General features: G+C 38.4%; 1 protein-coding gene across 1 annotated transcript in view; it reads left to right on the forward strand.

The window, feature by feature from the left end:
- The window catches only part of HECTD4 (HECT domain E3 ubiquitin protein ligase 4), a 185,576-nt gene that overhangs the window by 35,024 nt on the left and 125,604 nt on the right, over positions 1 to 24,948 (forward strand). Inside the window, exons 2-7 of the mRNA XM_024741407.1 lie at positions 12,012 to 12,529; positions 16,474 to 16,563; positions 17,227 to 17,357; positions 20,486 to 20,594; positions 21,266 to 21,404; positions 24,228 to 24,398. Of these exons, the coding sequence (XP_024597175.1) occupies positions 12,012 to 12,529; positions 16,474 to 16,563; positions 17,227 to 17,357; positions 20,486 to 20,594; positions 21,266 to 21,404; positions 24,228 to 24,398 (1,158 nt within the window). The remainder of the gene's footprint in view (positions 1 to 12,011; positions 12,530 to 16,473; positions 16,564 to 17,226; positions 17,358 to 20,485; positions 20,595 to 21,265; positions 21,405 to 24,227; positions 24,399 to 24,948) is intronic.

Here is a 24,948-nt window from a genome sequence, read left to right on the forward strand (position 1 = left end):
TTTTTTTGCGGTACGCGGTCTTCTCACTGCCGTGGCCTCTCCCGTTGCGGAGCACAGGCTCCGGACGCGCAGGCTCAGCAGCCATGGCTCACGGGCCCAGCCGCTCCGCGGCATGTGGGCATCTTCCCGGACCGGGGCACGAACCCATGTGCCCTGCATCGGCAGGCGGACTCCCAACCACTGCACCACCAGGGAATGCCCCAGTTTTGTGTGTTTTAAGACCTTATTATATAAATGTAGTATGCCATATGTAATTCTCGTGACTTGCTTTATTTTCTGCTCCACATGTGTTACATGATTCTTCCATGCTGATGTGTGTAGCTGTACTTCTGTTTTCACTGCTGTGTAATTATTTGAATACATCACAGTGTATCCATTTTGTTGATGAATATTTGTTTCCAGTTGGTTTTTTTTGTTATTGTAAACAATGTTACTGTAAATATTCTTGTACTTGTCATCTGGTGTTAATGTGCAAGAGTTTCTGTAGGGAATTACCCAGGAGTGGATTGCTGTATTGTAGGCTATATGCATGGAGCAGGCTGAAGGATGGCCCCTAAAGATAACAGGTCCTAATACCTGGAACCTATAAATGTTACCTTATGTGGAAAGAGGATCTTTGCAGGTGTGATTAAGTTAAGGATCTTGAGCTGGGGAGATGATCCTAGATTATCAGGTGGGCTCTAAATGCAGTCACAAGTGTCCTTAATAGAGGAGAGGCCAACGGAAGTTACACCGAGTATAAGAGGAGAAGGCCCCGTGATCATAGAGGCAGATATTGAAGTGATGTAGCTGCAGCCCAGGATGCCAGCAGGCACCAAAAGATGGAAGAGCCAAGAAACAAACTCTTTCCTAGAGCCTCTGGAGGGAGTGCAGCCCTGCCAGCAACACCTGGAATTTGGCCCAGTGATACTGATTTTGGACTTCTGGCCTCCAGAACTGTGAGAAAATAAATATCTGTTGTTTTAAGCCACTAAGTGTGGTGATTTGTCATAGCAGCCACCAGGAGCTAAAACAATTCTTTATTTTTTTTCATTTTCATTTTAACTGGACAATACCAATTGTTTCCTAAGGTGTCTGTACTAATTTATGTTTCTACCAGAAGTGTCTAAGAATTACTATTGTTTCACATTCTTCTCAGTAGTTTGATTCTTTTGCATTTTACCAGGAGATTTTTCTAAGCAATTTTATAAAATTTAGTACAAACTTTAAAAAATTTAGTTCAGAATGCAAAAACAAACAAAAAACTACACTAATAAGAAGGTAAAAATGTTGATATTGAATACTGTAGTAATGTAGAGAAGGGGTTTGGTTAAATTAATACATATGCTACAGATACTGTGTTATATGTATTATTTCTCTTGCCTCGTCTCCTAACCACTAAACTTAATATTTTCTGCACACATTCTTCCTTCTCGTGAAAATAATCCAGTGATTCTTTGGTACTCATTACATGATTTGGCATGCTTTTTAGGTTTCTGTTTGGTTTGTTTCTGTTTTTACTCTATCCCATGTTAAATCTTTTTGGCTAAACATAAGTTGGTAAAATAGTATTTTGTGGGGGGAGGCAGTAACTATAACCTAGCTGCTCAGGAAGATAGTATATTTGTGCATGTATTTTGAGGGAACAGATGTTTAGTCATCAATCCCAGAAAATGTTATCATGCCCTTGTCTCATGAAGTATATTGTTTGATGATAAACATATTGCACATACTAACAATAATTGTACCTTAGGGATGAATTGTATTTGGCACTTTAAAAAGTAATTTTAGGGCTTCCCTGGTGGTGTAGTGGTTGAGAGTCCGCCTGCCGATGCAGGGGACATGGGTTCGTGCCCCGGTCTGGGGAGATCCCACATGCCGCAGAGCGGCTGGGCCCGTGAGCCATGGCCGCTGAGCCTGCGCATCCGGAGCCTGTGCTCCGCAACGGGAGAGGCCAAGACAGTGAGAGGCCCACGTACCGCAAAAAAAAAAAAAAAAAAAAGTAATTTTAAAATGTATATCCTCATTTGATTAATTTGTTTGTTCTTTTGTTGTGCTCCTTAAGGGTAAGCATTTAAGCAAATATATTTACTTAGGAAACTAGATTAATCATAGTTGTTTTTACACAATTTTGAGAGTCTATTAGCAAAATTAAGTTTTTATTAAAGTTTCTATTAGCAAAATTAAGTGGCTAATTGAGGTGATTTAGCTAGTCTTTTTTTTTTTTTTTTAGCTAGTCTTTTTAAAGACTGCTCTCTTTAATAGAATCCTAGCATTTGAAGAAGAAATCCTTGTGTGTCATTTACATTACAAGAACTGTAATAAAGAGCCATCCAGTTTCTTCTTGATTGTGACCAGTGGAGGGGCTCTTAGAACCTCTTAAGCTTTTGGTTTTGGCAAGCTTTTTTTTAAAAAACACTTTTCTTATAAAAATTTGGAAAATTGCCCCAAAATATTAAAGTAGACAGAATTGCATAATGAACCCTTATGTACTCATCACCAACTTCGACAATTTTCAACTCATGGCTGACTTGTTTCGCCTATGCTGCCACCTATTTCTCTTTCCCATATTATTCCCATATTATTTTAAAGTAAATCCATGACATCCTATCACTTTATCCATAAGTATTTCAATATGTATCTAAAAGATGAGGATTCCTTAAAAAAACATAATCATAATATTTCATATCTTTAAAATAATTAAATACACAGTCAGCATTCACATTTCCAATTGTGATTATGCTAATATTTTTAAAAGGTTGTTTGGATGAGGATATAAATAAGGATATAATGTTTTTTAAACTACATATTACTTCTCCTTCTCTTCTCTTTTTTTTTTCCTCTCCCTTGCAATTTATTTGTTGAAGAAAGTTGGTTCTTTGTCCTGTTGAGTTTCCTATGGTCTAGATTATGCTTATTGCACCCCCTTGGTATAGTTTAACATCTTTTTTCTGTCCTCTCTATTTCCTGTAAATTCATATTTGAATCTCACTTCTAGACCACAGTTCCATCATGTTTAAGTTTGTTTTGTTTTTCCTTTATTTTTTGGCAAGATTGCTTTACGGGTGGTGGTGTATATTTTCATCATTAGGCACATAATGTCAGCTTATTTTTGCAGCTGCTAAAGCTCAGTGCCTAGATCTAGTACACTGAGATTGCAAAATGGTGATAGCCTGTCATTCCTTCATTTATTAGCTGGAATTCTTCTATACAGAGAAGTTTTCTTTTGTCAACAGTTTGCTTACCTAGGTGGACAGGCTATATAAGAAAGGCAGGGTAAATGATTGACTCTTTCGCTATATTAACCAGTTTACCAAAAATAGGGTTGGTTTGCCAACATCCTCCAATGGTGGGTTTTTAAAAAAATATTATAAATTTGTGGATTTAAATGTATTTGATGTGTTTCTGTCCATTGAACTTACTGTCCTTACTGGCTTGGTAAAATTATTGTTTTTTAAAATGGACTGTCCTTTTTCCAAAGAAGATAAGTGAATGACCTTATGAAAAGATGAAAAGCTTATGAAAAGATGCTCAACATCATTAGCCTTCAGGGAAATGAAAATCAAAACCACATGAGTTACCACTTCAAGCCCCCTTGGATGGCTCTAATCAAAAGACAGATAATAACAAGTGTTAGCAATAATGTGGAGAAATTGAAATCTTTATACATTACTGGTGGGAATGTAACATGGTGCAGCCACTTTGGAAAACAGTTTAACAGTTCCTCCAAAAGGTAAACAGAGTTACCATATGATTTGGCAGTTTCACGCTTATGTTTTCATCCCTCTTGGTTATAAAGCTATGTCCATACAAAAACTTGTACTTGAATATTCATAGCAGCATTGTTCATAATTGCCAAAAAATGGAAAGAACTTGTGTCCATTAACTGATGAATGGATAAATAAGATATGGTATATCCGTTAAATGGAATATTATTCAGCAATAAAAAGGAGTGAAGTACTGATACATACTACAACATGGACGAATTTTAAACAGTATGCTAAGTGAAAGAGGGCAGTCACAAAATACCCCTCAGAGTATGATTCCATTTCTATTAAATGTAAAGAAAATAGGTAAATCTATAGCAACAGTAGATTAGTGATTGCCTAGGGCTGAAAGATTTGGGGGGACATGGGGAGTGACTGCTAATGGGTACAGAGTTTCTTTTGGAGGTGATGCAAATGTTCTAAAATTGTAATGAATGCACAACTGTCAATACGCTAAAAGCCATTGGATTGTATACTTTAAGTGGATGAATTTCATGGTGTGTGAATTACATTAAAATAAGCCTTTTTATAAAGGTCATTATATTAAAAAAGAAAAAAAAAAGGACTACCCAGAGTCATCCAGAGAGCCTGCTTTAGATGCAGATTCCAGGGTAATCCTAGACCTTTTGAAACAATGTTTATAATTGGATCCCAAGAATCTTTTTTGAAGAGTAAATACATCCAGGAATTCTGTTTGAATTATTATCAAGTTGTTTGTTAGGCTGTGCATCCCAGTAACTTCCTGTTTCTGCCTCTCCTGGAGCAATAAGGGAGGAGAGTAAGTCTTCCTCTTCCACATGACAGCCCTTGAAATTTATGAAGGCAGCTCCCTGTTCCAACTCACCTTTGTAGGCCACGCATCCCTAGTTCCTTACCATTTCTCATGTGACGTGATTGCCAGATTAGTCAAATCACCTCTTCTGGACACACAGTCTGTTTAAGACCTCTTAAAATGAGGTACTTTGAACAGGATATTCCAGTTATAGTTTGACCATTGCAGAATATAAATGGGATTATTACCTCCCTTGCTTCTGACACTGAAATTCTACTAATGTATTAAGATTATATTAACATTTTAAAAAATGGTGGTGGCTCAAATGAAGCATGTGTTTAATTCAAACCTCCTTTACCCCACCCTCAGCACTCCCAGGTTTTATCTAGTTGGGTCTTCCTTATAGGGTTATCTGGAAAAGTTCCCTTTCTTGGTGGTGACCTGGTCCAAAATAAGGAAGCATCTTTAATGTCCTAACAATTATTTAGCAGTTTCAAGTTTTTCAGAGCACTCCCTATACATTATTTCCTTTGATCTTAACAGTGTAAACCCGTCATTTTATAGATGTAGAAACACAGACTGAGAGAATTTAAGTAAAATGCCTAAGGGGAGAGTTATTTGCAGAGGCTGGGCTAGAACCTAGTTTCCTTAACTCTGTGGTTTGTAATCTTGGCTGCACATTGCATTCACCTGTGGAGTTAAAAAAAAAACGGGGACTTCCCTGGTGGCACAGTGGTTAAGAACCCGCCTGCCAATGCAGGGGACACGGGTTTGAGCCCTGGTCCCGGAGGATCCCACATGCCGCGGAGCAACTAAGCCCGTGTGCCACAACTACTGAGACTGCGCTCTGAGAAGCCCACGCACCGCAACGAAGAGTAGCACCCGCTCTCCGCAACTAGAGAAAGCCCACACGCAGCAATGAAGACCCAACACAGCCAATAAATAAATCAATAATTTAAAAAAAAAAAAAAAAAAAAAAAAAAAAAAAAAAAAAAAAAAAGAAAATGAAAACTAGGTTCCATCCCTAGATATTTTGAGTTAATCGGGTTGGGGTAGGACCTATTCGGTATTATTTAAAAGCTCTCAAGGCAGTTCTAATGTTTAGCCAGGGTTGAGCAACTGCCCTAACTCATATCCTCATGTTCCCTCCCTGTCACATATATTTTCTTCATCTAATTGAAATAGTCTTACATGGAAGAGGAAGAATTATTTTCCGTTGCTCCAGAAGGCAGAATCACAATTAGTCCAAGTGAGAGAAGGTTACTCAGATGTACAGTGGGAACCAGATGTACATCTTAAGAGAATTATTCTTGGAATTTATGTATCTTTTCATTCATTAATTTATCAAACTTTTATTTGCCAGACACTGTGCTAAGCTCTGGGGGTACAAATATGAATAAGACATGGTCTCCCCCTTTCAGAGCTCACAGTTGAAAGGGGGGACAGATATAAATAACATTATGGTAGAGTGTGGTATGTGTTACACATATTGGGAGCTCTATAATTTCCTTCTTTGTTATATTTTTGTATTTGTAAATTGTCAACAGTGATTTTCTTACTAAGATATATTTATGCTAAGCATTTGGTGAATATATCACAATGATAGTCTTTACATTAAGTACGTAATTCAAGCAATAACAGGTAAAGTTAGTCCTTGCATAGATATCTTTTTTCTTTAAATACTCCTAATAATAAAATTTATAGTGTTGAAACCATTTTGAGAGTTCATTTCTACATCTTTCTCCAAATTTTATTTTGTTGATTACTAAGCATAGGAAGATGATCTGTATTGGCTTTGTCAAGATTTTGTGTTGGTGAAAAAAATGATTTTGTAACAGAGAAATTTTTAGATTTGGACTCTATGCCTCAGATCAGCTTTGAAGAATCACTCTATATACCACTCACTACATTTCCTTTATGGACATCATTTATTAAAAACAAATCATTGATACATTTCCTATTGAAATACCAGACACATTTATCCTTAGAGTTTGTATCTGACCCTCTGATAGAGGTATCTGACCCTCAGATAGAGGTATATCCTGGACAATACGGGAACACCAAAAAGTTATTCTGGGGAGGGGAAGAGGGAGGAAGAAAAGAGGGAGGAAATCAGAGTTTTTCAAAGTTGGCGGTGGAGCAGAGCTGGGTTCTGAATGATAGGTAGGATTTAGACTGGGTGGTATGGACATTCAGGCCACATCAGCAGGGAGATGGAAAAATGGGACCCTGATCATGGAACATGACAAAAGATGAAAACTGGGCAGGGACAGGACAAGATGGAACTTCTCTGAAAAAGAATCTGAACAGTGATTTCTTATATGTGGGAGTCCTCAGAGTCCTAACAATCCTGCTCGCAAAAGCAGCTGGACAGAGATCTAGGAAAAATCACCGTGTGCTGGAGAAAGCTTTATAGGGCTAAGCCAAAGCTAATTAGTCTGGTGACAAGTCAGGGTCCACTCCTAGTTTTGGCACCAAGCTAGGGGCTAAAACTCGTGAGTTAAAGTGTGAAGTTTAATTGTGGTTATCATTTAAGACCCTTAGAGGCTCTTTTATTTTATTTTTTAAAACATTTTTAAAAATTTTATTTATTTTTGGCTGTGTTGGGTCTTCGTTGCTGCACGCAGGCTTTCTCTAGTTGTGGCGAGTGGGGGCTACTCTTCCTTGTGTGCGGGCTTCTCATTGCAGTGGCTTCTCTTGTCGCGGGGCATGGGCTCTAGGTGCGTGGGCTTCAGTAGTTTGGGCTCGCGGGCTTTAGAGCGCACGCTCAACAGTTGTGGTACCCATGCGTAGTTGCTCCCCAGCATGTGGGATCTTCCCTGACCAGGGCTCGAACCCATGTCCCCGGCATCGGCAGGCGGACTCTCAACCACTGCGCCACCAGGGAAGCCCCATATACAGTTTTTATACTCCTTTTTATTGTGTAGTTTTAATTATTTTTTATTTATTGCATAATATTCCATTGTGATATGTTATAATTTAATTGAACCCTTCTGAATATTGAGATTGCTTCCACTTTTTCCACTATAATAAGACTGTAGTGAAAATCTCTGTGCATTTTTATTTCTGGAATGTTTCTTCAGGATAAATTCTTGAAAATGGGATTACTTTCTATTTCTTTCAGAGGTAGGAGATAATATATCTTATAGTGTCTATCTTGACCCTTTTAGAGAATTACATCTCTGCTATTCTGAAGAGCAAAGTAGATGGAAATTGAGATTAACATTTAGGGGAATATGGTAGTTCATTCCCTAATCTTGATTTTTCTACTAATTATTAGTCTAATTAATTTCCTTATGTGTTTATACAGTATTCTCTATTACTTGAAAAGCCTCTATATTCTTATTCTCCCTACCATATTTACTTGAAATGCATGTTGGCGTTTTACATTTCTCATCATGGCTGACAGGTATATGTTCTGTGTTTTCCCAAATGAAAAAAAAATTGGCTAAAAGATGATCCTCTATACTTCTTTTTTTTTTTTTTTGCGGTATGCGGGCCTCTCACGGTTGTGGCCTCTCCCTTGCGGAGCACAGGCTCTGGACGCGCAGGCTTAGTGGCCATGGCTCACGGGCCCAGCCTCTCTGCGGCATGTGGGATATTCCCACATGGGGGGTGCGAACCCGTGTCCCCTGCATCGGCAGGCAGACTCTCAACCACTGTGCCACCAGGGAAGCCCTATATTCTTTTTTTAAAAATATTTATTTATTATTTATTTGGTTGCACCAGGTCTTAGTTGTGGCAGGCGGGTTCCTTAGTTGTGGCACATGGGCTCCTTAGTTGCAGCTTGCAAGCTTCTTACTTGCGGCTCGCTGGCTCCTTGCAGCATGTGGGCTCCTTAGTTGTGGCATGCATGTGGGATCAAACCGGGGCCCCCTGCATTGGGAGCACGGAGTCTTAACCACTGCACCACAGGGGAAGTCCTGATCCTCTGTACTTCTTATGTCAAATATTGGAGTCTTGTTCAAGGCCAGATTTGGCTGGCAAAGAATATTTTGCCTACCTTCTCTTAGCTTTCTAGAATGATTGTTGTTTAGCTTAAAAACATGTATGTCATGTATGATAAAATTATATTAAGGCTATGAATTGCTTTGAGTGTCGTTCCCTTAATTGGGGTGACTTCAGCATTGTCACCAAAGTACAGTTAGCAAACCTGTCGTCTGATTAAGGGTGACAGGGATCTTCCCTTTTCCTTGAATAGCCTTTTTCCTTTTTAAAGAAAAAGTATTAATTTTATAATGACATTACAGTCTTTTATCTTGGTCAAGAGCTATTACTAACAGCAGTGGTTTTATATGAGGATCTGAGACAAATCATTTAATATTCATAAGTACCAGAATAGATCCTCCATAGCTGACTTACTAAAACCCAAAGGTATGATATCTTTATAAAATGATTTTAGGCCCTGACCTTCAAACTTTAGAATTCTTAAAAACAGCAGCATATCAGACAGTTCTTAGTTTTCATAAGGCCATTGAAATGGATAATGCTGAGTAATCTAATGGATTTCTGAAAGCATAGTGTGCTTTAGATACTGTTAAATCAATAAACATAACAGTCACTTAAGCGTGTGTATTATATAATATTTGGTTAATTATATTATAACTCAAATCCTTTCAGAATATTTGTCTTTCAAGTGGAATGCCAAAAATATAACTGAAGTGCTTATAAAAATAGAACCATCAGAAAAATACAGAAGTATAGTATATATTTTTTCAGATAATCTTAATATTTGGAGTTAGCTACAGATTCTGTCATATACATCATTTTATGAACCATGAAGTATCGTATTTCAGAAGCACTTATGTTTGAGATTGGTAATAAAACTAAATATCTGGGTTTAATATTACTGAATTGTTCTTTGATTCTTGTGTCCAATAAAAGCCTGTATTGAATTTTTTAGTAGTTGCTTCATATAACATAAGTTGCCGCTCAGTGTAGCATAAGTAAAAATGTATTTGGAGCACATATGTATTTAATTAATTAATTTATTTAAAAATAATTTTTTAAAATTAATTAATTTATCTTTGGCTGCGTTGGGTCTTCGTTGCTGCGCCTGGGCTTTCTCTAGTTGTGGTGAGCGGGGGCTACTCTTCGTTTTGGTGGGCAGGCTTCTCATTGCGGTGGCTTCTCTTGTTGCAGAGCACAGGCTCTAGGTGCAAGGGCTTCAGTAGTTGTGACACGCAGGCTCTAGAGCACAGGCTCAGTAGTTGTGGCACATGGGCTTAGTTGCTCTGTGGCATGTGGGATCTTCCCGGACCAGGGCTCAAAGCTGTGCCCCCTGCATTGGCAGGTGGATTCTTAGCCACTGCGCCACCAGGGAAGTCCATATATGTATTTTATATCAAAGAGTTGTATTGGGTAGAGATCACAAAATCAGTATTGAAAAGCATTTTAAAAAATGCAACAAAATTTGTTTAGATCTTCATACCTTGAGATGATCAAATTTAAAATTTTTTCATTTTTCACATTAAAAGTGTCTCAGTCTTTGGTTGTTGATCGTAATGGTGGAAGCTGGTTACTGACTTTTTTGGGGAGCGATCTTAAAAAAAAAAAAAAAGGTAATCTAGCTTCCTTAGATACAATTACTTAAGGGTAGATGGTTGCCCTTGAAATGTGATCGTTTTTAAAGGAATTTGGAGTTATTTTATCTGCTGTCATGCGAAAAATAATCAAAAGGGTAATTTGTGTTCGATGAATCGAGACAAAAGGGTAGGGAAATACAATTTGTATGACTTGATGATAAAGGACATTTAATCAATCATTATTTGATACTGTTGTATTAAAAACTAAATTTAAATGTCCCTAGTTCTTATTTTTAATAATATGATTTGCAATATTGCTTTACCCAATGATACCTAGTTGAATACAACCATAGCCTGATTAGAACTGTTTTAAATTTTATTTTAAAATTATCATATGGTAGAATTGACCTTTTTTGGGGGAGTGGGTGTGCAGTTCCATGAATCTTAACACATGTATAGATTCATGTAACCACCAGCACAATCAGGATATAGAACAGTTTGCCTCCCCAAACTCCCTCATACTATCCCTATATAGTCACACCCTGCCTGTACCCCAACCTCTGGCAACCACTGATCTGTTCTCTATCACTATAGATTTTTTTTTTTCCAGAAAGTCATATAAATAGAATAATGCAGATGGAACCTTTTGAAATTGACTTTCACTCAACAAAATGCCATTGAGATTCACTGAGGTTGTAGATATCACTAGTTCATTTCTTTTTATTGCTAAGTTGTTGGTTGAAATTTTATGGCATTTGGATATTATTTCTGATCTGACACAGTAGGACTGAAGTTTGAATTGGTTACTTTTTAAAACAATGAATATTTTTTCAAATCAGTTAAATGAGATACATACGTAGTTAATTTTTTGAATTGGAATTTGTTTTCAAACTGAACATTTTTTCAGTTCAGTTTAGCGACTTGCATGTATAGCTAAGTTAGGCAGCTACAGGGTTTACATTTCTCTGGAAGTTCTTGTTGTTTTATTGGGCTAACAGTTTTTTTTTTTTTGGGCTAACAGTTTTAAGGGCAAAATTTGAGATTAAAAAAATATTTTGGAGGTTTATGAGAGAAATAAAGTGACCTATGACCCTTTAAACTTTCAGTGCCAATGACTTGACAGAATTTTCTTTGCTTTTATTCCAAGCCTCTCCCCACCCTGACTTTCTGGTCTACTGAGAACCAGATACCTCTGGCGCCTGATAATCTGTTTTAATGTGCTTGTTCCAAGAGTGGCCTCTTATTTGTTGGTTACAACAGTCTGTTCATTTTAACTTAGTCACACTTATATGCGTAAATTATTTGCGTAAATTATTTGCATCATGAATTTAGTTTGATTCTTTATCTTCATAGCTGTTTCCTTTCCTAGTTGATTGAGGATTTAATGGTTTTATCATTTCTCCAGCTGCTGAAAATCTCAAGGAGGTCTCCTGATACTTGTATGTTCTTGGTGAGAAAATAGGGGTGGATCCATTATCAGTGTGAACTGGATAAATCTATACCATGTCACCAATTGAAAGAGTGGATTAGCAGTAGTGAGAATGGAGTGTTCTTCAAAATCAAAGAATAATAAATAATCATTTATTAGTTGGTATATTAGATCTTGAAGATGAAACTTGTGCTCTTTTCACTGACAACCTACCTGGTAATAGAAGTTAGAGACATAGATTTATAACCTGAGCATTGAATAAATATTTACACCTCAACTTTCTAAAATAAGCTACTCAAATTAACTTTTGACCTCCACAGTTAATTATTTTCATAATTTGGGTTCTAATCTCACTTTTAATAGGAGCATTAGCAGAAGTGCCAAGGAGAAAAATCTCTATCAGCAACCTGGCTTTGGCCACAATTAAAAGATTTTTTGATGTGGACCATTTTTAGATACCATTGGATAGATTTGCTTCCATAGATGAGAGCAGTGGTGAAAGCAATACATACCAACTTTTCTATTGGTTCTTTCCTTAGATTTTAACATTTGAGACCAAGAATCCGACGGAATTAGCAGAACGTTTGCGCTCTGTTTGTGGGAATCAGAGCAATGCGTATGCCCGTCTGCTGGAATACCGCCTGAATGCCTTGCGAGGACTGTGGAATGCCCAGCGCCAGCTGGCCTTGGAAGAACAGCATGAAAGGGAAAGTTCAGGTGACGAAGAAACTTTGGCCCTGCTCAAACGCCAGGGCTTGTTGCAGCAACCCGAGCAAGCTCCCTTCACGTCAAGGATGGGGCTCCTGCTGGTCTTCCCCCTTATTCAATCCCAGAGTAGAACAGACCCCTCTCTCTGTAACATAACTGCTGAGGTGCTATTGAACTGCCTTCGCGACTGCCAGCCTTTGAGCTTGACCAAGGAGCCTGCTGACTGTCTGAATGGAATCGAAACTTTGCTGTGCTCTTGGCTAGAGGAGACTTCTGACACAGGCCGACACATCCCACATAAGCAAAAAGAAAATGCTGCTGCTGCCCTGGTGGCTTTGGCATGTGCCAGGTAAGGAAAATCAAAGGTGCCAACTGGTGACCTTGTGATGGCTGCTTCCTGGGTTGGGTGAGTGAATAAGAGGGCAAGCGTATTTGTTGGAAGTCTCAACATTCAGAAGTCCTTCTTCGTTTTCAGTATTGAATTTTGCAGCCTTGACAATGCATAAGATGCTTCCACCAAAACTTGGTACCAGGAGCTGGAGTTGAAACCCAAGTTCAAGTTTTTGCTTTCTGTTATACCATGATAACAGCTTAAACCATTTAAAATGGAGAATCAGCACTTGCCATTGTCTGCTCACCCTTAGATGGTTACTGTTTTACATCAGGTAGTTAGTAGAGGATGTTGTATCTGTATTTCTCCTGGAAGGACAGTCAAAAAATATGTAGAGCTTTTAATTTTTTTTCCTGCATGTCTGTAAGGAGTATGTCAGTGAGTGAATGGGTTATTACTCACCTGGACTCAGTCACACAGACTTGGTCACAAATTATATTTCTGGACCTTGACGCTTGGCTCCATCAATTTAACTGAAAGATCTCTGTGTGTGTAGCAAGATTTAATAGTGTACTGTCCTTCATTTGTAAGTTGATGTTACTGATGTACTGTCAATAGGAAATGTGCTTGGAGTTACTTTTCCAGGAGAGGATTTCTTACATTCTCCTGCCCAGTAAACTGTATGATCACTCTCACATATTTGTGAGAAAAAGTTTCACTACCTTTGCTTTCTTCTAACCTAATTGTCTAGGGACCAATTAGGACCACGGTCTAGATTAGTGTCACTAATCTCTCTCCCTTCATAATTTTTTATTTGATTGAGTTATTCCTTTTGTTAGCAAAGAGAATGTGGAAAGGTTCTTCTTGGAGGATTATGAAGTTCCTAGCTATAAGACTCCTTTCCCTATTTTTATGGTTTCAAAGTTGACCTTCAAATGGTTGAATCTGAAGCTATTTTTAAGGCACAATGGCACCAGCATTTATTGTCAGTTTCTTTGCCCTGAGCAAACTGTCATAGCCTAGTTTTAGATCCTTGAAGACTGTGGTTGATTATGGAAATCCTGACATGAACTTAATTCTGGAGACATTATTGGGTGGTACTGAAATAAGTTTCCCTGTAAAGGTTTTACATTGGACTGATTTATTTTTTTTTGGATATGCAGAAGACAGTTTTGAGCCCTAAATGGATTTGTTATTAATGCAAAAGTCCTACTTTGGGAAATTTTGCTTTTAGATAGTCCTATCTTTAGACAGATTTAGGATGTTTGGAATAATTATCAACTCTTTAGTTTCAAATGTTTTTAATGAACATGGGATCATAAAACTCACTTTTTTATTATGTACCCCAATTTAGTCTGAACCAAGAGAGAGTTATTGAAATCGCTTCATGTACTTGAGATTCCAAATTCCGTTCAGCAGAAATGTTGAAATGAGTGTTTTTTATTTTCTTCTTCTTGGGTGTGTATTTTTGTTTTTGTTTTAGATGGTGCCTACATTATTGCTAATATTATCACCTTGTTCTGGACTTTATTTACCTCAGTCACGTACTTTTCAGTGTTAGATCATCTCCTTTAATGAAGTTATTTAGGAGCATATTATCGAACTTTTGAGATTGATGCTCTCAAAGACAGAACAGCATTTCCAAAAAAATATTTTGAAGATGTTCATTCATTTCAACCAACTAACATTTATCGAACATATCTGATGTGCCAGAAACCTTGCTAGGTCTTAGGGAAATAATGACTTATGGTGACTCATGGTCTCTAATCTTACAGTTGAGTGGATTTCATTTTGTCAGTCATTATTGCTCATTTACCACATGCAAGAGACTCTACTAGGCAGTGCTGATACAGCAGTGAGCAAGGTAAATGGTTCCTAAAATTGCAAGGTTTACATGAGACTGAGAGAGTCAGACAACTAGCAACAAATGCATATATAAGGTAATTTCTGAGAGGGATGTTCACTGTAACAAGACAAGTCAGGATATTTTAGTAATAGAGAATGACTTAAGGGGAGGTGGGGGCCAGCATTAGCTAGAGATACCAGGGAAGGCCTTACTGAATAGGAGACGTTTGCGCTGAGGCCTAGATGATGAGAGCCAGCCAGCCATGCAAAAAAGCCAGTGACAGGGAGTTCCAGGCAAGAGGAGCAGCAAGTGGCATAAATCTGATCCTCTTTCTGTGCTCGGGGTAGGACAGCAAAGTGAGCAGGGTGGCTGGAATGCAATGGTAGAAGGAGAGGGGCAGGAGATGAGAGTCCAGACCGTGTAGGGGCTTAGGAGCCATGGAAGGAGTTTCAATTTTACTATTTATTTATTTATTTATTTAGGCTGTGCCAGGTCTTAGTTGCAGAATGAATGACCTTTTTAGTTGCAGCATGCAGACATAGTTGCAGCATGCATGTGGGATCTAGTTCCCTGACTAGGGATTGAAGCCAGGCCCCCTGCATTGGGAGCATGGGGTCTTACCCACTGGACCACCAGGGAAGTCCCTAAATTTTACTCTTAAAATTTGAATCTGGCAGCTAATAATATCTTATAGTTGGTTTAATGTTTTAAATGTTCCATTGTGTCTTTGCCCCTTTCTTTTAACCTCGTTGTACCCCAGGGAGGTATCCTTATTGGACAGATGAAGAAGTAAAAAGCCATAGGAACTTGGTAACAGGACTGAGATGGTGCCGCTGGTGAGTGGCAGAGCCGGGTTTCAGAGCCTGTGGGTCCTGACTCCCAACTTGTGCTTTTATACTGTGTCTGCTGCCTCCCTGCCTTATATGGTTCTTTGGTTTTGATTCTTTGAACACCAGAGATAGTGAAAGGGGCAATTAAGAGGAGGACTCGGGCTTCCCTGGTGGCACAGTGGTTAAGAATTCGCCTGCCAATGCAGGAGACACGGGTTCGGGCCCTGGTCCGGGAATATCCTACATGCTGCGGAACAACTAAGCCCGTGTGCCACAACTACTGAAGCCCGTGCGCCTAGAGCCCGTGCTCCCAACAAGAGAACCCACCACAATGAGAAGCCTGCACACCACAACCAAGAGTAGCTCCACTTGCTGCAACCAGAGAAAAGCCCACGTGCAGCAACAAAGGCCCAACGCAGCCAAAAATAAAAAATAAATAAAATTAAAAAAAAAAAAAAAGAGGAGGACTCTAGGCCTTCTTGGTCCTGTGTTAGGTATTCCATTTCTTTTTGGGGTTTAGGCACATGATACCTAGCAATTAAAGACTTGGCTAAGAGAATAAGGTAGCAATCTGAAGTCAGCCCATCTGATACTGGCGATCATTTAGCTCAGGAAATGTTCTTGTGGTGATTTATACTTGGGATCTGGCCAGGTAAGTCTTGTGCATCTTAAAATCACCTTCTTTTAGATCCTGCTGACCAAAGTATAGACTTCCCAGAGCCTCAAGCTTTGGGAACCAAAAGGAAATTGGGTCTTAGTGAGCTCTGCAAGCATCACAGTCACATACTGCACAGCAGGGGGAAGCAGAAGGAACACCTCTCAGCACAAAGTATTAATTATTTGAATGTTTTCCTCTTCAGTCACATTTAATGTGTGAGATGTTTATGTAAAATGGATGAACTTAACAAAGAGATTAAGAAATTAAGCCTAGAAATACTGCTACACTTTAAAATATAACCTTTTCCTATGAAGTATCTCCTTCAGCTAGAGATCAACTTGATGATGAAACAGTATCAGGCATAATAGCCACACATTCTTTGTGCTTGAGCTTTATGCTTTGAACTTTTATGTTAGGGGAACATTATTTACCTTTGCAAATACAAGAAGAATATCATAACTGGCATGGTAAGAATCACGTCTATTTTGACATTTTGTACAACACATCTACTGATTGGCAGAAGCAGACTCAATTTGGAAGCCCTCCATGTGGTTAATAAAATTGACATTAACAACCTTATTTGACATTTCAGTTGTGATGATTTTCTGTTCCTTCCTTTTATTTTTAGGGGATCATTGAAAACTTTTGTTCATACAGTCCATCTATTACAGAAGCAGACAGATCTAGGGTCCCTGCCTGTAGCTGATGTGCTGTATAGGTAAGTTGTCACTTTGGATCCTCACCCTCCTTCTACACGAGGGAGCCTTGTGCATAAAAGCTCTTTTAATAAGTAAATTGCTAAACTCTTTTTTTTTTAATCAATTAATGACTCATTTTTAAATAAGTATGTTATTTTCATCTTAAATAAGAATTTTGTTTCTTTCCTTCTTGGAAGGTGTTCCTAGAGCATGTTATTTTTCATTTTTTAATTTTTGTGGTAAAAAAAATGCAATAGCTTGTCATGAATTCTTATTGTAGGTTTCAAGATAATAAGATGTTAAGGTATAAAGAAAAAAGTGAAAGTCATAATCTCACTACTCAAAGATAACCACTCCTAATGTTGTATGTGTTATATGTGTTTCCTAGTTCATACCCCTTTCTCTCCATCCCACCCCTTCTCTCTATCTCTCTCTCAGATATGTATACATGTAAAATATATACATTTTACACACAGCTACAATTTTATTATAACATTTCCATAAGCACTACTTCATAATTTTCTAATTTAAAAATATACATATTGTTAATGTCTTTTCAGATGTATAGTATTTGTGTAGAACTATTTTAGTTTTCTGCTCTTTGAGATGTTAAGTAGACTTTTATCTTCTTGCTGAAATGGATAGTCTCGGTGTCTTTATGATTCTCTATCTCCCCTATTTAGGCTGTTGCTTTTGGAAGGGGGACCTGGATCCCCCTCCTGTTTGCTTGGTGGCAAACACATAGTATCATGGGGGTATGAAGACATGTTGCCTGCACCAGATAGCAACACTGGCTCCAGTTCTGAAAATAAAGGTAATGCAAGGGTTTTGGTCCTGTGATTGAAATGAAGATGTGAAAAGAGTGGTTTTAGATAATTGTGGAAAACGATTTAGATATAACTCTGTATTCCTTTTAATTAAGAGCTCAAGGTTCCTATACAGGGTAATCATTGTCTGCTTTATCAGTAAAAGTATAAAAGCTGATACTCGGTGAGGTAAGAAAATGGATAGGTTTTACTATCGCAAGGGAAAAGGATCATCCATACACTCCTGCCAAGGAGGCATGAATTACTTAAATTCCTAGGTATTTGAATTTGGGCATGGGAGCCTTAAGTCCACGAATAGAGTACCAGGTCTTGTTGCCTGATGCTGTTTCTTTTAGTAACTTATTGTGTGTGTGTTGGTGAACCTCCTGTCCTACAAGCAAAAAAAAAAAATGAGATTGTTCAAAGGAGCATGAATTGTTAAGTATCCCCTTTAAATAAAGGAGACTAGATTAAAATGTTTTTACAGTTTTACAGGTATTACATATCTGTTTATTCTGTGATCTCAGTGAAAATGGCAGAAGGTCTCTGAAATGACCTGCAGTTAACTGACTTACCAGGTGAATTAGGCCTCTATTCGCTTGGTAGATGTACTGACCGGTGCCGTGGCACACAAAACCCATGAGGCCAGTAGGCTCTTCTTAGAGTCTGTGCATTGCTGCTCCCACCTACGGAGTTGCAAGCTTGCCAAGAGTCTGCCTTGCTTCCAAACCTGTTTGTTATTGTAATTGGTACTTGTGATTATATCATTAAATATTACATAAGTGATAAAATAGGAATTTAAAAAACCCTAGGGAATTATTTACATTTAGAAATGGAAGGCTTTTAGGGCTTCCCTGATGGTGCAGTGGTTAAGAATCCGCCTGCCAATGCAGGGGACATGGGTTCGAGCCCTGGTCTGGGAAGATCCCACATGCCGCGGAGCAACTAAGCCTGTGTGCCACCAACTACTGAAGCCCGTGCGCCTAGAGCCCGTGCTCCGCAACAAGAGAAGCCACCGCAATGAGAAGCCCACGCACCACAATGAAGAGTAGCCCCCCCGCTCACCGCAACTAGAGAAAGCCTGTGTGCAGCAACTAAGACCCAACACAGCCAAAAAAAATTTAAATAAATTTTTTTTTTAAAAAAATGGAATGCTTTAGAATGAGTCAACAAAGCCAATCTCTAAGAAATTGGTATTCTCTAAGAAATTAGAGCGGGATTCAGAGTCTATTCTGCCCACCCCTTCTCACACTTTTGATGGGGACAGCTTTCCTAGGTAACTGTAAGGGAATGGGGTTCAGTCTAAGCAGTGGGCCATCCCCACGGCTCTCATCCAGTGCCTGTGCCTTTTCACGGTCCACTGTTTCTTCCAGACAGTCATGTGAAAGTGGTGAGAGGAACAGAGGCAAGACTCCTGGATGTGAGTTACTATCTTCACTGACTCAACTAGAGTCAATAGGAGAAGCAAAAAGCCTCCAATGCCCAAGAAGTTCTTAAACATTATAGGTGGAAATTTATAAATTCATACAAAACCAAAACTCTTTTCTTTACTCTCTCCTTTTACTCCTTTTAGTATCTCCTTTGGAGTAATTTCTTACTGAGGATGATGGTATTAAGCTGATCTGTATGCTTTTCACTCTCTTGTACCTTTGGTTTTGCTCCTGGCTAGAGAATGTTTTTCTTATAAAAATTTAAAAAGTAGTCTTATTTAATTTTTAATATGTGGAAACATTCAACATACCCAGATGTTGAAAGCATACTACAGTAAACCCTGTATACCCATCACTCAGCTTCAACAAGTGTCAACTCCGGCCAATCTTGTTTTACTCTGTCACCTTGACTCTCACTCCTTGTCAGATCCATACTCAAAAGGCCTTGGCCTTAATCTAAAGAGTGATGAATAAATGTATATTTATAAGTTTTAAGTTAAAATAAAATGTTTAAGGAATGAAATTAATATTTTGAAAATGATTACCTACTTTTAACTGTTTTTTGAAGAACTAATAGGAACAAGTCTCGGTTATCTTGGATTAGTAGACTGAATTTTTAAGATAACCACATACTTAGTACTAATTTGAGTGCTATTACACTGGATTTCTTATAATACGGCAAATAGTAGAGAAACTCCACTTAAACATAGTAAGTGGATTGATTTTGAATATAAAAACAAAGTTTTATTTGTAAGCTCTTTTATTAAGGTAAATTCTCTAGAATATGTTAGTAAACCGTTTACTATCATTCAGAGAGATACTATTTGTTTTAAGCTTGGGGAAGATATCCCTAAGGGTAAACATACTTGCTCTTTTTAAATAGAAGTGATATTATGCTTTTGTGCTGTGTCACTCCAGAAATTTAAAATGAGGATCTCTAGATGGAAAATCCACAAGGAGTAGATTTTAGTTCAATGTATATCATCAGTCTATCAACATAAAATCATTTGCCATTCATGGGGCCCTGGCTTTGTACCAGAGAGCAGTGTGGGTGTTTACCTATGTTGTCTCATTTAACCATCACAGTAACTCTTGAGGTACATATTATCTTCATCTTACAGATGAAGAAACTGAAGTTCAAAGAGGCCCAAGGTCAACTAATAAGTGCCCCAGACTCTTAAATCTCACACCTTTTTTATTACACAATCCTTAGCGAAAGTATTGTATACTTAGTCATTTCAGATTGGAGTTAGCAATGTATTTTTGCTATTCAAAAAAAAAAAAAGGAAAGAAAAAAAATCTTTGGCAGAGACTGAACCAGGTTCTTCTGCTAATAACTTTCTGACCTCTTTCCCTGATCTTGGTCTCTAATCCTACATGCATTTTGGAGTTTTGTTTTAGGTGTTCAAGCCATCTTCCCTGGAAGTCACGTTGAAGCACTTATTTTATTATTTTTATTTCTGGCAGTACTGTGCAGCTTGCAGGGATCTTAGTTCCCCGACCAGGGATCGAACCTGGGGCCCGGCAGTGAGAGCACTGAGTCCTAACCCACTGGACTGCCAGGGAATTCCCAAGAAGCACTTATTTAAGAAATGGGAGATTATCTTTCATTCAGCCTCCTAATGGCTTTTTCATTCGAAAAAGCACGTTTATAATTTCATTAGAAAAAGCATGTATATAATTTACTTGTGAAAAAACGATTTCAGATGCTGACTTGGGACGCTGTGTCACGGCAGATGGTCTTTACCTGTATACTACTAACTCAGTTGGAAGAGGAGTAAGCAAATTGGGGTCTGGATTACATGGTACTCTCAGGTCAGTTGCATGGAACTTGATGAATGATTTGGCTGGAACGTTTTCCTCATTACCTAAATCTGTGATGAAGACACCCGGGAGTGCGTGCTAACTCCCCATAGACTGATGAGTGACTAAACAGGTCTGAATGACTGGTTTTCTCTTATTGTCACTTTCTCTCTCTGGTTCTGTTAATGCATTTCAGCTTTGTTTTGACTCTATAAAGAGTTTGGTAGCCCTAAAATCATTGTTTCTAGCTTCTAGCCAGAAATTCCTCTGTGATCAGAATTTTTATATTAATGACTTCTCCATGTTGATAAATGGGTATTTTTCGAGTTAAGTCTTTTTGTTCTTGGATTTGACATTGGATCAGTGGTGATTTTTTTTTTTCAGTTGGGATATAAGATCTATGAATTGCTGCCCAAAGAAACCACAGTTTGAGATCCTTATGTATATTTAATTAGACCGTTTCCCCAACTTTTTCTCCTCTCCAATTTGTTGTGGGAAATTAATATTTGCCATAGTTTGTGAGTCTCAAAGTTAATATAATATGTTTATTCTCCTTCAGATGTTTTGCATACTTAGTTATTGAAAAGAAATTAGGAGGGAAATGTTGTTTTGTCTGTTGTAGCTCATTGCAGGGTTTCAGACATGACCTGGTGACTTAGCCTGTATACCGTTTTTCCCCACAGAGGTTTTGTGTACTGCCGGAATGAGGAGCTGGAACCAGGATGGATTGCTTTTGGCAGTGGCAGTCTTCTCCACCGGCCTGTATCTTTTGACAATAAACCTCACTCTCTTTTCCAGGTCATTGACCAGAATACCCTTCAGGTAAACAGAACACCAAGGCTTTGTGTTTTATATTTTGGCGACAGTAAGGGAAGTTTGTGACATCATCAGAAGGAATAATAACACAGCTGATATAGTTTCCTGCCAGAGTGACATCCTTTTAACTGCCATCGTTTGGGCATTCTGTTTTTTCTCTAATGTCTTAAGTTTTCCCATTTTAGGATTAGAAAAATTTTAGAGAGTCAAAGATGGTATAAATCCCAGCTTTTTTTTTTTTTAACTAGATCTATTTTGGAAAGGCATTATCTCCCTATTCAATTTGTTCTAAACAGCCTTTCTGTGGGAATGGGAGCTTTGAAATGAGTTTAGATAAAATCATTGTGCGCTTGGGATTGAGCTCATCCTTGGTGCTCTTAAAGTGCTCTGTTATGGCACTTGCTATATTATACTGAAATCGCCTGCTGTTGTGTCGAACTCCTCCCCAAGACCACACACACACCTTTAGGTCAGGACCCTGTCTTACTCATCTTTGTGTCCTTAGAATGTAGCACAACATTTGATTGATAATTGTTAATAACAGTGTCTCTCTTAGCCAGGCTGTGGGTTTGGCAATTTACATACACTTCCTCTCCTTATCTGTGAGGTGTGACTACGGCAGTTTCATCTTACAGTTAAGGCACCTGAGGCTAGGCACGTTGTAAGCACTCAGTAAGTGTTTGTCCTTCAGTGAAGGAGTGAGCTTAGAGAGGTTAAGTATCTTGCCACACAATAATGGCAGCATGAGAACTTGAACCCATCTGCTCTAGAGTTTGAGCTCTTTATGCTACAACTTTCTTTCAACCAAAGTCAAACTGAACGGTTAGAGTTACTACCTGTGGAGTGAGTGCCCTGAGAGTAGTCACATCCAGGACTTAAGTGGGATGTTACACATCTTTTCTTGTCTGTCACTCAACTGTGCCTTTCCTGGAGAACAGTCTTGCTCACCTTTGCATCTGCAGAGCACATAGGAGGTGCTCAAAAATTGTTTTTTTTTTTTTTTTAATTTTATTTATTTTATTTTTGACTGTGTTGGGTTTTTGTTGCTGCACACGGGCTTTCTCTAGCTGTGGCGAAGGGGAGCTACTCTTCCTTGCGGAGCGCGGGCTTCTCATTGCAGTGGCTTCTCTTGTTACAGAGCACGGGCTCTAGATGCGCAGGCTTCAGTAGTCGCAGCACGCGGGCTTGGTAGTTGTGGCTCATGGGCTCTAGAGCGCAGGCTCAGTAGTTGTGGCGCATGGGCTTAGTTGCTCCGCGGTATGTGGGGTCTTCCTGGACCAGGGCTCGAACCTGTGTCCCCTGCACTGGCAGGCGGATTCTTAACCACTGCACCACAATGGAAGCCCTCAAAACTTGTTAGATGAATAAAATAACAAATAGATGCCAAATTAACTTCATTTCTTATCAGTAATGCAGATAGATGAGAACATTGCCTGTTCTCATTTGAACAGGCAATTTGAAATAGCCTGGGGACTTAAACAGATGTTAAATCTTGGAACGTGGTTTACATTTGACATAATGTCAGTATCCTCTGTGTTTTTGCAAAAACTTTGTTGCCCAAGAAAGCAGTGTTCTCACTAACTAGATAGGTGCGTTGGAACAATTTGTGGGTAGCTTAAGCCATTCAGTAGCCGTCAACTTTCTAGATGTCTTGGCATTACAGATTTCAAAGTGTGGTTATAGCAACTAAATGACTTTTTTAACTTTTGAGGTAGCAAAAACAAGTCTGGAAAAAAGTTCATATGAAATGAGTTCAGGGGTCTAAAGTAACCTTAGGAAAACTAGTGACCCACCCAAAGAGATGGAGTAACTGAAGGTCATTCTTACTGTCTCCTAAAGGCACCTGACCTTCTCTAATTATTTTTATTTGGGGATTTTCAGTTCTGTTTCTATTCTTGGATTTTTTTTTTTTAAAACCTAGTCAGCAGTTCTCTTGATTCTCATTTTCTCTTATTTTAAGTGCTTTTCTCTGGCAGTAAAAATTAGTATGTAACTGCACATTTAATATAAAATATGCAGAACTTATTCATTCCACTGAAACTGAAAGAGGTTTAGTATTAGAAACACATGCTTCATGTCTAATACAGAGAATGGGTGTTTGTCTTTTTCCTTCTGCTGGTTGTGGTGAATTTCAGTAAGCCCTCATGTGCTAAGTGAGGATCTGTGTGTACCTTCATCTCTTTACTCCTCCCTCTTCTCTGCTTTCCCTTTTGTTTTTTTTCTCACCTTTGCTTTTTTCCTTCCTTCCATAATTATTAATTTCTGAGTTAGACTCTGAATTAGGTGCTGGGAATATAAAGATGAATAAGATATAGTTCCTGTCCTTTAAATATACTTAAGCCTTAAATTTATATACTAAGGGAATTTCAGAAAGTACTGTTTCTCTAAAACTTTGGTTTTTTCTTTTTTTAACATCTTTATTGGAGTATAATTGCTTTACAATGGTGTGTTAGTTTTTGCTGTATAACAAAGTGAATCAGCTATATGTATACATATATCCCCATGTCCCCTAAAAAACTTTGTTTTTAATAAATGTTTGATAGAACACACATGCATAGCAGATTCAAAGAGTTTAGTAATACTTTTTCCTATTAAAATGTAATGGGAATTAATCTCAGGAATCTTTTAATCTATTGCATGGCCCATTGTATGAACTCTTATATTTCTGTCATATAATTTTCTTATATTATTCTTAGAGGTAAATGTCAGTTTATTTTGACCAGGAGGCCTATTGAATTCTCTTCTTGGACTTAATGGCATTAATGATGAACTGATAGAATCAGAATTTACATGTCACACTAATGAAGTTTTCCTCCCTTTCATGTCCAGGTGTGCCAGATGGTGCCAATGCCAGCCAATCACCTCCCTGTGGGCAGCACTATGAGCACCGTGCACCTGTCTTCAGATGGTACTTACTTCTATTGGATCTGGTCTCCTGCCAGTCTGAATGAGAAAACACCTAAGGGACATTCTGTCTTCATGGACATTTTTGAACTTGTGGTAAGTTTCACTTTCTCATTTTATGTCTTTGCAGAGACATTTTTTCCTTGCTTTCTTTTTATAATTGGTTTACAAAGGACCTAAGAAACTTGGAGTACTTGTACAGTGTGTTCACTCTTGCCTCAAAATTGACTTCTCTCTTGGATGTCTTTGAAGATTTCTTTGTTTGGAGTTGTATGACACAAATAAAGGCAAGGTTTTTGAAGGTTAATCCAGCAACAGAGTGGAGATAAGGATAGTTAATGTGTAGACAGTGGGCTTTTAAGTAGAAATGCTCATAAGCTTCTTGGAAATTTGGAACTAAATTGCACTAGCAAGATTGGGTCTACAGATGGATATTGGGAGTCCCCAAGAGAGATGACAGTTGATATTGTGAGAAGGCAGTCATTCATTCATTCATTAGATATTGGCTAAGTATCTACTGAGAACCAGGCATGGTGGTATCTATGTGGTAAGAATACAGTGATGGGCAAGGGGGACAGGACCCTTGCTCAAATGGAGCTTGAATTTTGGCTGGTGGGTGGGTTGAGTTGTAGTGGTGGTGGAGAGA

Source organism: Neophocaena asiaeorientalis, unplaced genomic scaffold (assembly GCF_003031525.2).
Source record: "Neophocaena asiaeorientalis asiaeorientalis breed wild unplaced genomic scaffold, Neophocaena_asiaeorientalis_V1.1 scaffold648, whole genome shotgun sequence".
NCBI classification, from domain to species: domain Eukaryota; kingdom Metazoa; phylum Chordata; class Mammalia; order Artiodactyla; family Phocoenidae; genus Neophocaena; species Neophocaena asiaeorientalis.